The sequence below is a fragment of the Opisthorchis viverrini genome, assembly GCF_000715545.1.
Source record: "Opisthorchis viverrini unplaced genomic scaffold opera_v5_75, whole genome shotgun sequence".
Taxonomy (NCBI): Eukaryota; Metazoa; Platyhelminthes; class Trematoda; order Opisthorchiida; family Opisthorchiidae; genus Opisthorchis; species Opisthorchis viverrini.
The window spans coordinates 895326-911397 of NW_008751732.1; the positions used below are offsets into that span (position 1 = coordinate 895326).

The 16072-nt window shown below is 39.0% G+C and overlaps 1 protein-coding gene across 1 annotated transcript in view; it reads right to left on the reverse strand.

Annotated features, from left to right (window-relative positions):
- Positions 1-239: 239 nt before the first annotated feature.
- T265_04546 (hypothetical protein) overlaps positions 240-16072 on the reverse strand; it is a gene marked incomplete at both ends in the record, with an annotated part of 30729 nt that continues 14896 nt past the window's right edge. The window contains 6 exons of the mRNA XM_009169310.1: positions 240-616; positions 2108-2179; positions 6807-6863; positions 8365-8410; positions 9922-9977; positions 12591-12674. Of these exons, the coding sequence (XP_009167574.1) occupies positions 467-616; positions 2108-2179; positions 6807-6863; positions 8365-8410; positions 9922-9977; positions 12591-12674 (465 nt within the window). The remainder of the gene's footprint in view (positions 617-2107; positions 2180-6806; positions 6864-8364; positions 8411-9921; positions 9978-12590; positions 12675-16072) is intronic.

Consider the following 16072-nt stretch of genomic DNA (forward strand, 5'->3'; position numbering starts at 1 on the left):
CGTAAAAGCACTGATGAGTCCTGTAGTGTATTGCTTCAAAATCTAATCTGTGACCTAAATTTTTTTCTTTTTTTGCGCTGATATTTCCTTTGCAATCGGCCGTCAGACACCAAGTCCCATCCGCATTTTAAGGTGTTAAGAGTAAAAACAAATATTAATCAATATTACTTTTTGGAGAAAAAAATGCGACTCTCAGTTGCTGACGATAACAAAAGTGAATGAAATGTATACGCTTTCAACGGACCTTCATCTACGTGGAAAAAACGTGAGGATTGAATCAAGGTTAGAAGAAACAAGATAAACAATAGATTAGTTTAGCTAAAAAATAGCCATTTGTGTAAACAGCTTTCCGAGATTCATTTAAAACAACAACGAGTTGTACAAATCTGATCCTCAGTTGGATAAAATACAACTTGATCAACGGAGGAAATATTAATTCTGATTTGCACCCATGGATTCGTGAGGTTTATTCGCTTTTCTGTCCCCTGGACATGAGTCGCGACTGTTGGAGGAGCATCATTTTGAGTTCTTCCCTGTTGATTTTTCCATCATTGTTAACGTCCCATTGGCTCAAAATTGTACCTTTGAAAAATTCCAAGTCATTTTCATCGTAATCCTGCGAAATCCGGATTTTTGAGAATAGTTGAATAATGCAATACGTAAGAGTTGCAAACATTATTCAATTTGTATTACATGCACTATAAAATTCATTATAAATGATGATTTAAGAATGACCTGAATGCTTACGGAGAGTGCATGAAATTTTCATCTATCATGGATGACCCTGTACATTTTTACTGAAAAAGGACGGTGACATATTTCCCCTCTCTTTGGTACTGAATTTCAAAAAACGATCAAGGGCTGTTGCTCAAAAGAGGCATACAAAAAGAACAACTTGAGCCAAAGAATACCAGATCATTCTTGATACGATATGTTTTCTAATCTTTCAGCAACTGGCTTCTTTTCTTTGATGGGTGAGGTTACTGTTGTCCCCAAATGAAGCACGAGTATCATCAAATCAAAAGAATTGTTCTGTTGCTCTGAGGCCACAAAGCTTAAACTAGCTCCTTGTAAGAAGAATGTATGGTTTTTAACACTGTCCCTTTAAAGTTTACCGTGACTTGCTCAGGCGCCAGGGACCAGCAAACAGAGAATGCCATAAATGTTTTTGACAAAAGGGGTTTCTCTACATGGATTTTCAGCTGGCTCTGTATTTTGGCATTCATTAGCAGGGAGGTAATTTTCAACACTGACACTCGACAGGCATTGAGTTTTACCCCATTAGATATGCCGGGATTAGCAACCATGATAGCCCGATGGGACCTGTTATATAGCGCAACTTGAATTATTCGCCCCACCATCCACGCGGAGCGTTGCAGTCACGCCAGAACACCAGTGAAGTGTAATCAATAAAAAATTTATAGGAAAGTCACCCTGATTCCAATGAGCTCCTGAAAAATGCGTTCTAAGTTTGAATCGACGGCACTACTTGCCTAGTAGGAAAAAACTTAGCGGAGTTATTGAACAATTACGTGTTCTGGGGTTTCGCGCAATAAAGCTGCTATTTTTGCCGGCGGAATAATTTCCTATGAGTACTTTTTTTGTCTTTTTTACGCACAATTATTTGTGTATTTTGACTCATGGGAAACCTAACATTCCACAATGCACTTCATTCGATAAGGCCATCGGTGCATTCACGAACGGGAATTTCTGCCATTTTGCTGTCTGCAATGTATTTGCTCACTTGTTGCATTAATTTCAAAAGACATTGGTGTCATCACTAGCCAAAGATGTCCTTTATCACCAAGCTTGCTTCAAACAAAACTTTATTCTGGAAGAACCCGACTTCAACTAAATCAATAAAACTTGACTGAATGTGTCTGTCGGTGTATCATTGGGGCAAGTGATTTTAGCTTGTGATTCCTGATTGAGCAGAGTTATCTGAGTACGACCATTTCTAATACTTTATTTGGTAAGAACTCAACAGAGATCCATACAATTACCGCAGGGTGATAAAAATTCCTTTTCAACTGCATAGCGATTGCAGCGATTGTCATCAGCTTAACTGCGCTACACAATTAGGCCGTACAATGGACAAAAAGCTTACCTCCTGGGCGAGCTCCATCAGATCTTTTAAGAACCCAGACAGCTCTTCATCCTCAATGGTGTTGTTTCCGTCCTTAAAAGAGTGAAAATATGAATTTAGCAGTTATGTCATCATACCCAAATGAAAGGAATGAAGCACAAATATGTCAGTGCTTAAAGTTAAGCATTTAAACTATAAATTCAACTATCCAATTTGGCACGAGATATCTTTCAGTGGTTAGGTGAATCTGAATGTACTAAATGATTCGCCGGCATTGATAGCTAATTATCGCGCAACCACCGCCATGGACCGTGTGTTCTCCATGCTGGGTTGACAGAATCCACTTCCCTATCCGGGAAATTTTCAACATTTGGAAATCCTCAAACTCCCCAATACAAATTTTTATTTACATTATTAGATTCATTTAAACATTACTCTCATGAATAACTGTAATGTCAGTATGATTCATTATCGAATTCATGTGCACATTACACTTTCGGAAAACCCCCCTTTCAATATGATTTGAGTGCCCTGTTCAGTTTAGATCAGAGGAGACACCAGATTTGAGTTTCTTATTCTTAGAACTCGTCAGTACTACATACACTTCGCCGCGTCGGGTCTCTGCTATAGACATTTCACATGAACGTTTAGTGCAACACTATGGATTTCCATATGAGTTATCTCCTATAAGTAAGCGAACATATTGAAGCTTGAATAATGTGATTAGTTTGCCTGAGGTTCCGACTAACTACTCAGTAGTTGTCGTCTCTCGGGCCATCGACTGTCCCTCGTGAAAGAGATTTCAACTCAGAAGCGCCGAAACGTCTGACGTTTGACTAGATATAGGTGGTCAAAGAATTTTGAGTATCCCTGTTTGCTTCTTCTCACTTGGTAATTCAAGTTCTTCCATCGTGATCTGGTGGAGTAGTGATAACACGATCATCCAAAATGTCAAACATTTGAAGTTCGAACCTCGACATGACCAAGGACAAAATTTACCGGTGAGTTTTAGTAAAAACGATGGTGAGGTTCAGCACTTTCATTGTTTTGTTTAGATTTACCGAAATAAACTTACTTTTCTGGATGAAGCATCACAAAAATGAGTGTGGTGAATAGATCGGAGACCCATTGAGCTATACGGACAGGTGTACGCCGGACCCTCACAGAGTCTCTCATACCAGGTTGGTCAACGTGTAGAGGTTTGACAAACACAGTCTCCTGGCCCTCCAGGTTGGGGGTTGGAACATGTAAGGCGACATGTTCCATAAAAGTGTTAATGTACTTGTTATCAATGTATTTTCTAGCCCAACACCGCTGCATTGCGGTTAGGCTTTTGAGCCAAACGCTTTGGTTTAGGACCCTAGGTGTGGGCACCTGGGCAGTATCCCTGCCCTTGTACAACCATTACATTGACATATAACAAGACACGTACGGCAGTGAAGCATCAGTGCCAACATTGATGTTACTGGCTTTGATGATGATGTCTCTGGTTAATTTAATTCCTACTATTACACTGCCGTGTATCTCTGAAACGTTTTGTGTAACTAATGTTAGACTAGACATTCCTGATGTATTTCTAACTTTAAAAGTAAGCAAAGCAATCCACATAATATTAGTTTCAATAAATTAGAATGGGAAGAATCCGGAGTGGTAAGCAGGCAAATATATCACGCAGCCAAGCAATTTTTCAGAGCCGCCCCTTTGCCGTTTCTCCACCGAAACTTGACCAAAGGACGTATGTTGAAGAAGGTTGTGGTTTGTATGTTCACCCACACCCGTTACATCCTGTAGGCGTGTAATAGAGGTGGGTGTAACTTGATATGCTTTTTATCAGTGGTATTGTGAATACTTTACCAGACAGAATATTACTTTTAATCATTCCAGTGAAAAATACAAACCTGACTATCCACGTAGATTCATCGTTTTCTACTGCCCTACTGTAGGAAAAAGACCAATGCATCAACCATTACCCTAGCTAGTCACAAATCAGGGTATTGCTTAAATTTGATCATCCTATACGGTAACTGTTTGAAAAACGTCCCTACGATTTCTGTAATTATTTGTGAACACAATAGGAAGGAGCTGTTTCTTAGAAAAACTGGGCACTGCTACGGGAAATTAGCATGTTCAAAAGTGAAAAGATTCTAGGGACATTTGAGGAAAAGATTAGTTATAAGCTGTAGAGTTATGTTGCATGAAATCTTGTAGCTTGATGACAGAGAGATATTTTGTCAAGACGGTTAATTTAATGGGAAGTGTATCTAGCCATAAAATGTGTGTTCAAGTCCGTTTTCTGAAAAAGCATTCTAAACAACTGTCTAAATGCAATAGCAAAATCTTGCTTGCTTTTATGCACTCGCTCAAAACGGCGCTGAGATCATTCGCCATCCGTAGCTATCTGCGCTTCATTTAAGCTTTTGAACCAGGAAAGACCGGCTTTTGCTCACGTTAACATAGCCTAGTGCTGTATTCTAAAATATATCTACTTCGCAAGCAGCTGCGACCACTTCCACTTAAAAGACCACCTTTTTGGAGAACACCCGATATCCTTTGCTGTTAGATGACATTTATCTTGAGATCTTTTTTAAGAGAATAAGCGTGTTAATATGCTTCACGTCTATCTTTGAGATAACTTGTGTTGACAACTTACATTTGCTAATTCAGTGGTTCAGCTCACTATCTTGAACCATGCAGCAAGCATGAGTCTGACATACATTTGGACTTTCCTAATGATAAAAATTACTAACTGCGGATTTAAGGGTATTCACTAATCTGAGAAAGTTATTGGAACAACCATTTTTCAACTTGTCAGAAGAGTAAATTATCCCACTGATAATGAAATTTTCAATATGTTGATTTGGGCGATAAACTGTTGCAATGCGGTTGAAATAACTAAGTTCGCAGCTGTTTTATTATGGCGAGTTGAAAATGCCTTCAGACTTGAGAGCCATTGCGAACCACATTTTTACACGAAAAATTTCCATTAGTTCATGTGAAGTAAAATACATTGGTTTCATTCCAAAAATTCCTGTTTAGAATAAGAAAAAAGATGTGCTGACAATTATGTTTTCGGCAAGGTCTTTTTAAGCCACCCGCAAGCATAATCACAGCGGCTCGAGCTTTTGCCATACGATATCGTGACTTGATCATTTGTCGGCAAGACCGCTTTGTTCGTCTATTATGCTCGCCATCGTTCAATTCACCTTCCTCCACACATACACCGTGTGCTGAACACACAAGTACATTACTGCTTCACTGACAAGCTAAGGTTGTCCTATTAGTGACCTGATCTAGTTGTCCTTTGATTGGTAGACAATTTCGTCCCTCATTCGATTTCCCCTTCATATACACCATGGTTATCCAAATAAGTTACATACTGCTCCATTAACCTTTGCAACTGAATGAGTTGGAAAGACCTTGCCAAAAACACGTTCATCAACCAATCTTTCTACTTAAGCTACTTCCACTCAAATGTAGGACATTAAAATCGACTAATCCAACACGGTGCCAGACATCTTATTTTGCAGATCGCAGACCGCTAATGCCTTTTTGTGAAAAAAACTGTTAAATACCGAGAACCCGCAATTGCGATTCCAATAATTTATTATTGCTTTGAGTTCAAAAGTGCCTACCTATTCCCAAATCACGTTTAGAACATCTCTGTCAGAAAACTTGCTGCGGTAATATCGGCAATCACTCTGAATGATATTTATATACATATATATATAAACATTTATACCTCCAGTTGATTCGCAAGCTATATCTGGATTTTATGATAAGCAGCTATCGCAGTTACTGATAACATTGTCTTGTTCCCAATTTACTGAGAGCCTCCGCATCTTTACTTAACCGGACAAAACATTTTGTCAAAATATTTTCAACTTAGTCCGGGTGAAATCTGCGTTGGTTTACTCATCTGGTAGTTCGGCATTACTGAATGACAACATCTTGAATCTTGAGAAGTGCAGTAAACACGATTCCGGTAAAATTATATGGAAATTTTCCGGTCTGTGACCATTCTAAGACAATAAATTCTTATGCCAGAAAAATTGAAAAATAATCTTGTGCTTTCCCAGTAACTCTAGAAACTTTGAACAAGGTAGTTCGTCATATAAGTAGAACCAAATAACGCTTAAATCTCAAAACGATTCTAGCATACTTCGTGGGATAACCGCCACTGCGCATCTCATGAATCTCTAGGGAGACCCAAGTCTGTGACCATTAGGTTGGCACCTTAGGTAATAAATGATGGTCTTCCTATGTATTTGAATTAATGTGGCATAAAATGCGGCTTCACGTATTTTGACGCTTTATTTAATACGTTTTAAGGTATTCTGAATAGTTGGACCACTTGCTTACTGTTAGGAGATCAGGGTTCAGGAGTTTACGGGTGGACAACCTGGACCGTTTGATTCCAGATGGAAAATCATATTTTTTATCTAAAATTAAAAGTTCAAAAACGACGGTAAACCGCGCCGAATGAGTTCTGGATGCATGACCTAATGGACTTTTGCGGGTGTTATGAACGTTAAATTGTGAATCATGTAGCAACCGTATCCGTACTGAGCAAGGATTGTAACATTGTCTCTTTTGAAGAGATTCCCTTAGTGGTTGGATGATTGAGTATCCAAAACCCTGTAGTAATGCAAAACAGGCTGCCAGCCTGTGGGTATCACGAGACCATGTAGTAAAAATTTACTGAAGGTGTTAGGAAACTCACCAGGTCGTACAAAGAAAACGCACGATCGATATCCTCCGACGTGATTTTGGATGCGTTCTATCAGGGAACAGAACAAACAGGAAAGCTTTTATCATTGCATTATTTTTTTCCTTCTTGTTGCACATGCATTAGAAATCCCTCTTTTGAAAAGACGCTCCCACCTGTTTAACTCTCAAATAGCTGCGCTTTGCCAGTTTGCTGTTTGAATAGACTTTAAGATGATGGTATCTGCGGATTTAGACCCATTTTGAGGGCTCAAAGAAAAGAAGAAATTATCTGAGCTCCCGAAGGAGGTTCATTTGGATTGTGCGTAGTACCTTCTTGGAAATGAACCTACTCCGCTATTGTGACAATTTTATTACTTGATATTTAAGCTGGACTTTTTCGCAACACAAATAATTGAAAAACACTTTTCTCCCATGAACGTCCTAATTTGGTTGCGGATCAACGTCATCCAACACTAGAAAGCGCGCTTATTTTTTAGACGTAGATTCATTTCCATTTGGACGTCTCTCTTTAATTGCTCAAAACCAAGCTGAGAAATAACATCGTATGAGATTACCACTTGGTTTATTACTAATATTGGTCAAAATATTCACCTATTTGGAAAACTTACTTAAGGAGCAATTTGCTAAGTGTTATTTATGGTAAGCATTTCCCAGTTAGACAAAAACATTCAGGAATTTTTCTCATCACTGCTATTTATTTGTTTAGTAGACAAGAACTATCTTATACTTTGGAACGTTTGGCGAAAAACAAAGATGCTAAGCTCAGCTAACGAATACACTAGAAGTGTTCTTCCCATAAAGTAATTAAGTATTCTCAGTTGCAATTCAGCGAATTAGATGAACGAAATGGCAAATTCATAAGTGATAATGAAAAAACGCTTTTGTGCTGTTTTGAAAGACATTTGTGGAAAAGAGACGAGCAGTATCTGACCACATAAGTACCTGAGAAATGTCCAACCTCGGAGAAAATCGATCGCACTTAGTTAGCAGAACCTACTCGAGGGGGAATAAAATCGATCTTAGAGTACGTAGCAAGGTAGGGATAGACCTGCATGCAAGCTGATCAAATTACAAAACGTGTAGGGCAGACAGATGATTGAACCTTCCTCTAGAACCTGAAGCAGATAAGTGCATTTAAAGGGCGCCTAATTTTGCTGTGGAATGTAGTAATTCTGGACAAAAAGAGCGTTCAGGTTTTACGGTGGCATTTTCGTGGGTACAGCTTACTACAGTATACTATACTATATGTACTATACTATATACCGTACTATGCTATACTACAGTATACAGTTTCCATACTAATGTTTTACCCACTGGGAAAATCAAGGTTATAAAGTTAAATTTAATTTTGACATCCATTTACAGTTTTCTGCCCTCTGTGGAAACAGTTAAACCACCGGTGAAAGTGTTTCTCCCTCTGATTTCCGGCATCTATAGCCCTACTTTTGAGATATTTACACAAGGTGCAGCAGACGGATTACCAGAAATAAGCTAAAACGATTTTTGTCAGCGGCTGTAGGAAGGCCACAAGCAATTGCCATGGAACGTACCTTGAAAATAGGTCGACATAAGTAATTTTCTTTGACTGGAAGTAAACTGTATAAGGTAAAACGAATGAAACGTTGATCCAGTTTGTCGCTCGAGTTAACAATATATTGTATATTCAATAAGCATTTCTAAGAAACAATTTGAACATTTTCGTTAGGCACGTCTTTGGTAAACATTTTATTTAATATATTCAACCCTGTGTGACATTTGGCCACAAATTGGTAACCAATTTCTACTTCGCTAATTCGGAAGTTGACAGACGTTATACACAAGTCGATGGCGTCACAGACGGGGCGGAACAACCGGGGATAGTGTCAAACCCGAGTGCATTAGAAACATTACTGCCTTTTGTTTCTAAGGCACCCGTTTAGTCATTTTTGTGTATGAGTGCGCCTCCCTGCATTACTATTGTACATCTTGCTATGTTTTGTCCCTAATTATCCTTTCCACGTCAGTGTTTTCTATAAACAGAACTGCTGCATTATTTATTTGACTGAACGTGGTATCGCCTTCATTCAACGGGGTATTGGTTGGGTTGAATTCTGGCCAACGTATAGCAATATTTTGTTATTTGCGAAATGTAAAAATGACAACTGTAAGACAAGCAGCGGAATAAGTTAAGAATAGAAAGCTGCCTGAACACCGTCCGCCTTTATTATATGATGAACATGATAAAAATGTCGATGTAAATAAAGGTTTGATTCTATCCTGATATGAAATGTGAAAGAAACCGACTCAACTATCGGGTAAAGGTGACAGATCAAAGAAAATTTTGCCCACCATCATGTCTAAAACTGGACTTAGCTAATTCCAGTTTTCTTTGAACCACACAAATTTGTTGCATCTGTTTTCAGCGCAATACAAGCGCATATCGTACCGGATGAAAGTCATGGCCTGCAAAACAAATCGACTGAACGCTTTGTTATGTATCCAAAGTCAAACCTATGTAACATGTGGAAATATCTTTAGTTAACCAGTCAGTCTGTCGACAAGTGAATTAACATTCAGTGTAGAAGATCAATAATGCCCAATTTTTGCTGTAACTTTCAAGCTCATGTGCTTATTCACGCATGTTGTAACCTTGCCGTTCCAATTACCGAAGGAAACTTTTTGTTTCATAAACTACTTCCCTTATCTTTGTACCGAAGGCTTCTTGAGCCCAAAGTCAATGCCTGTTGTAGTACGGTACCACTACAACACACAAGAGATCGGGGGGTCTACTGAGAACTTGAGTAATCCAGAATTTTTCTTATTGTCCGTAAAGAGTGGACGCTTTCCTCTGGACGCACTGAAGTAGCTGGCAGTCCCTCAACCTCTTTGCATTATAGTATTAAATACACTATTCCTGTTGACACACTGACGACAGTTTTGCCACCAATTAAGATGGTTTGCTTGTAAAGTTTCCCCCGAGGCTGGCACGATTATCTTGCCATAAAGTTCAAATGGGGTAACGCGGAGCACGAACAATGAATACTTTCAGCATAATTGTGTGATCTATCGCTGCGAATACGTATAAATATACAAATATTTCTGGCCGAAAACTGCTTAGCAATGCTTACCGAGCCATTTCACTGAGTTGAAGTTTCCCATCTTTATTCTGATCAAACAGTTTCAGCTGGACAACAAAGTAAGAAAACCATAAACATTATTTCAGTTAATGAAAACTGTCTGAGAAATTGTAAACAAAAGAGAAACTACAAAGATATTCAAACCAATTTGCACACATCTTGATAACTACATGCTTTTGGTGGCTATACTTTGTTTACTAAACTTAGCAGGAAAAAATATATACCATATTTGTCAAGTTGACTTCCGAATTTCTCTTTGGTAAGCATAAACACCCTGGTGATTCATTTTATTAGCGCTTTCCGGCCAAATAAGCGTGAAATTTGAGGTTGTGGTTTGTGAAAACGGCTACCGTAAACTCATGGTTGAGTCTAATAAGTAACTTAAATAACCACAAGTGTTTAATGCTGCGAAAGCACTTCTAGCTCTACGTGAAAAAAACGCCGGTTTGGTCACCCTGGAATGCGCACAAAACTGCAAGGAAAAAACTAGACATTTGTTTTACAGTATGGACCTTCTGCTGGTAAATTGGAAGCGACATCCGTTACAATTTCTTAAAGTTTACAGACCAATAGCTTCCATGCAAAGGGCTAGCTCTTAAAATGGGATCTTTAGGAAACTTTATGAAACAGCGCCCATAGCTTCTGTTGCTTTTTTTCTGTCGGGAACTTTTCAAAAAGGCCGCACATCCACTAAGCGACCCGTAGACTAGATTTTAGCACTCAGGTTTCAAGATTAGGCTCTTGGAGACAAGGCATCAGGGATGTAGTATTCATTCTGATTACCACAAGTTCTACAAAAAAACCAAAAAGTTTTTTTAACCTATACAAATAAATTTTGACTGTATGACGCTGAGTGTTCAAATATATCTAATTTATTAGACCATGAATACAAAAGTTAACCAGGATTTTACGCGGCCTACAACTTTCCCAATAATTCTTTTTTTCCAAATTTTAGTAGCCATGTGGCTGGCGTAAGCGGAGGGTAGAATTTTATCCATTCGTGTTGTTAATCAATAGAAAAAGTTATTCTTTCTTCTCACACAGAGAGCGCACTTATTTTACTGTCACATTTGTTCGGCTGTCTACTGCTCATAAAAAATATCACAACAGAATTTCCAGATTGGCTCAATGGAGGCATAGTGGCGGACCACTGTATTTTATTTATTGCTTAGTTTACCGTGATTTTTCACACAGCACATTCAGACAGGCCTGATTCACTGGTATGCTGTAATAATTTTATCACGAAAAATTAGTATATTACAAACTCTATTGTCATGTTTCAAACCTAATTTGCAGATAATCCGGCTGGTACGTCAGCTGGTGAACGAACCAAAGGTGCTTTGACGATTTTCAACATGTGCAAAATAAACCGAGTTTCAAGGATGGGAAAGTATATTTTTTGTTTTTATTTCCAGTTAACTAATTTACGTAAACTTGGGATTGCGGTGCACATTTTTGCAAAGAGTGAACTGCAAGCGGAGTTTCCACATCACTACATGGTTAGTTCAATCCACTAGAATTCCCCTCATGAGGAAATCACTGAATGAAAATCAAGTTTGAGGAAAATTCAGGCTAAGCACACACCATTTTCTGCCATTTTCTCTGAGGGAAAAATTTCAAGGATCGAACACAGCACACGTCCCAAATTCCAAAATAGCGTGTTCGTTCTCAGAAGGAAACATTACAATGTAGGTGCAGCATTCTGCCAACTCAGGTTCAATATTCAACTGATACACACAAACCGACCAGACTAATGCAACGCATTAAAAGAGCTTTTCAACTGGTCACAGTTCAGCCTAGAGTTGTATACTACTCAATTTATCAGCAGATGTTAGATGTGGAATACGCAGTGATTGTTGAGAAGCCACTGCCTATGCCGCGGCAAGACACCAGCACTCGACGTTTATCTAGGTAACGCTAATCGTCATGTATTCACCAGTTTATCAGGGTAGCGATCAAAACCGACCATCTTTGTGGGTTCAATCACGCCTAGCCAGTTAACACCAAACCAATTTTATCCGCTATCAGAATCAAGTGACCGTTATGCATGTCCATTATGCTCATTAGCACAGTTCATTCCAGGGCACATCCAACTGTTGAATTCCTTGTTTTTTATGTCTTATGCGAAGTATGATTCTCTGTCTTATGCAGGCAAGACTATTTTAAGCAGCCAACTCATCAGTGATAATCGCCTTTTCGCGGGTAAACAGGTCAGTCATGAAGGATTTTATCTACCATTCAAAGGCTGTCATGAAAAGCAAAAATTAACCTACCAACTGCGCTTCCCTTTCTACGTGTAACGGTTTGACTTACCAGTGTAAAATGATCCACTTGAGATACCAGATCCAGCGGAATTAACCTAGTTAGGTTTTACCATCTGCAACCGTCAAACTCTTTTGGTCGCTGAGGTGACCGAATGCTGCGAAACTTCTTAATGACCGGAGTGTCCCCGGCTCTCAAATACTCCATTTAAAGAATGCATGCATTTTAATTTGGACTGGAGGTTCCCTGGCTTTCACTGTAATCTCGAAACATTGAAAACCAGGCGGAGAGTCATACAATCAAAATGGGTGGATAGCGTATCCAAATACATTTGCTTCAACGTATGAAACGCTTACATGAAGTTCAGCAGGAAAAACAAGTGTCAAACAGTCACTCACTATTGATGAAGTATATTCCTGCAATTTTGCTTCATCGATTTCCTCATTGGGTTTGGCTTTCTTCAGCAAATGTCTTAAAAACTCCTGCAATGGGTCAGTATGAACTCGGTACGTACAAATAAAGATGAACATCGAAGTCAAGAATCTCCGAATGTTAATTAGACAGACAAAAGTGATGACAATTTCGGTATTTACGTTTGAAATACGAAGCAACTCTACGGTCCATGCATCAATAATCCAGTCTGAACATTGACTGTATTTTGGGCTAGTCTCAAAACACAATAAATTACCTTTCTCTCCGAGTACTGTCGAAAACACGTCATATATCAGACGTTCCAAAATATACGAAGGACCTGTTTTACATTACCCGGTATGTGATATCGTCAGCTTGAGGTTTTCTGGATGAATAAAATGGCACAGTGCTCTTTGGGATTATAGCGTAGGCCTACTGCAATGACTTATCAACCATCACTTGTGTCTAAATAATTTAAAACAGCAAGTCGTCTGGCGATGCTCCCCAAGCAGTACCACAACAAGCAACATACCTTTAAGGCTACATGAAAGAAAGATAATGACAATGTTGACTATCACAAAAGTATGTTATTGAAGTGGTACACCATCTTTCCACAGTTGTATAAGAAGAGTGATTGATGACCATGACCTTATTCCTTTTAAACGATAAAGAATATACTTGACTTCCCATCGGTTTTCTACATTATCTGGCCAATGCATACGATATATGCATTTACAACGAAATACCGCTATCCAGCATAGTCCTCGTTCCTGAAAATGTTCTGTTGTACTAAATGTTCCTAATATTTATAATTTTAAAATCCGCAATATGCCCGATAAAGTTTGAATTACATGTTTTGAACTACATATGGTTGGCGATTTTCATGAGTCGATTTCGAGTAAAGTGAATAAAACTAAGTCTGAAGCATACGCTTGATCGAAAACGGCTCCAGTTCAAACGCCATCTTCTAAGTCAGTTTAGGATGACTAAAAATTTACCGGCAACAAAATGATGTAAATTGAGGAACTTATTTATTTATGGCAGTCTTTGTGAGTTGGCTGCAAGGTTTGTCATTCTTTTTGCAAGATAACTTATCAAGCCCAATACACCATTCCTTAAATCTTAGTACACATTTATGAAGCTAGTCCAAGAAACCATCCAAAACCATACAATTCAAACTTTGTGCCCAGTTTTGAATTTCGTCTCAGCAAATCCATAAATTTGGTAAAACTACTTTGGAGGCAAAAACGATTTTGCATTTTAGATACAAATCTATGGGCTTGCTTTTAGATCAGCTGGAATTTTTGTCATTTATTATAAACTCACTACCTTCCACAATACCAGTACAGTGTCAACAGACAGTGATGACAGTTTACATAGGTGTTTATTTCACATTTCCAGTCTAGTGCATTACCCATCATAGTGAAAATGCTCGGAATAGCGTTTTGACAGGCCGGTGTGATGACAGTTCGAGAGTCCAGATAATACCAAGCTTTGCGACCACTCCGGTTCACTTGATAGATTCGCATATTTTGTTTCAGTCTCCGTTAAAAACCAATTGTCCAGTTTTAATTTTCCCTGTTCTTTGGTTCACCTCCTGTACCGATCATCAAAACAAATTACGAAGACCAAATAAATCTAGTGGCATCTCACTTGTTGGTGATAGAACGCCCGAAATCTGATTGTTTTGCCTTGAGAATAGATCGATGGACTCATGCCCATTGACCGGTCCACTCAACCGTGATACAAATACTTTGATAAGTTGTTAACCTTGCGTCTTATACTTGCGCCACTCTAAGTCATTCTACAGCTCAAATTCAAACCTCACTCAGACCACAAGACGATGTATGGTAAAGTTAAATGCATCCTCTTGCATCATCAAGGTTAAAATCTCGCTAATCGACAGCACCTCGAAGTCTCATAATAATGTTGGTTGTTGATCAGTGATCAACAGTGATCAGTGCGCACTGATGTCTCCTTGTATGGCATCGAAACGTTTGCAAGCCAATTTCCAAGTTCGGCGAACATATCAACAGCCACCTGATTAAAAACCAATAAACTCACCCGAGCTACTAATATTTCAACACATAATGTGTAGTTCATTTGCGTTCTTCATTTTGTGAAACCGGTAGGCATGCGCCATGCAGCGCAGTGAAGATGAACGTATAAATTGTTACGAACTTACCCAAGCTTTACCAATGTTTTACAACTTAATTTTGCAACTTAAATAATCAAACAGTATTTTAAAAATAAGCCATGGTCGCCAATTTTCTTCGTTTTCGAATATTGAGGTTTTGACAGGGAGAATTCCTTTTTCCTTTAGCAGTCAGTCACGACAAAGTGGGTGGAAGCAGCAGACTCGAATTTCGCTCCCATTAGAGCGCCTCCGCAGCACATATCCTTGGCCTTTCCGGAGTTTAAAATCCACACATCTGACATGAGCGTATTATCACTACCCCATCAGCGTCTGCGAAACTCCGGGACTGGTGTAACGGTGATACCATTGATGGAGAGGCACGCGAGTAGCATGTGTTGTTCGTGGAATTTCGCTTTGTGTCTTTTGAAAAGCGTAGATCTGTTGCGGAATTTATCGAGTCGCTTTGTAACATTTGCTTGGAGTCGATTGATGAATAACTGGAGTCAATGAATACCCAGAAAAGTTCAAGAAGACACATTGGGGAGAAACTGGATGTCCAGTTTTTGTAAATAAGATGTAAATGGGAGTTTTGCTTCCCTGTCCAATGGTCTGTAACTGGTCTGTTGGCATTTTCTAATAAATAACTCTGCAGCAAAAGGTGTGCTCTATTTCGCTTGTAGTTCCAAATCGCTAAGCCAATCGATCAACACGAACAAAGTATGTTACTTTGTCATCGTTAGAGGTGTCGGGCTTTGTGCTCGCATCACTGAAGCGCGGACATGTTCGCCCGTTCAGACGTAAACATTCAAACGTCTGCATGGTGCGCTAGTGGAGTAGTGGTTACACGCTCACCGCGCATGTCAGATGTGCAAATTTCAAATCCCGGAACGGCCAGGGATTTGATCGACCAATGAGTTCTAATAAGGGCTTCCCCAAAATTTGTGTAGACTCACCAGAATGATTACGCAGTGACCTGAGGACGATTATTTAAAAGAGATTCGAGTGTGCACTGTAAGCAAATCTCGCAACTATCAACACCTGAAACAAGTATTTTCTTTGAAATATGTGGTCCTTCTTTAAATGAATGCTCCTAGTTGATTTATCGTTAAAAACGTCCAAATGGTTGTACTTCACCAAAATAAAATCCGCCATCAAAAGCCTCGCAATATATGGCACATGTTACGATACCATATATATGTATACAAAAAATGCTTCAGTTTGTTAATTCGAAAAAACCATATATACTCGGTGCTATAGCTTGCGTTCGGTGATTGCTAGTGAGATGTTAAAGCACCATGCTAAATCCAAATGAGCTTTTGCGTCTTTCAGCAA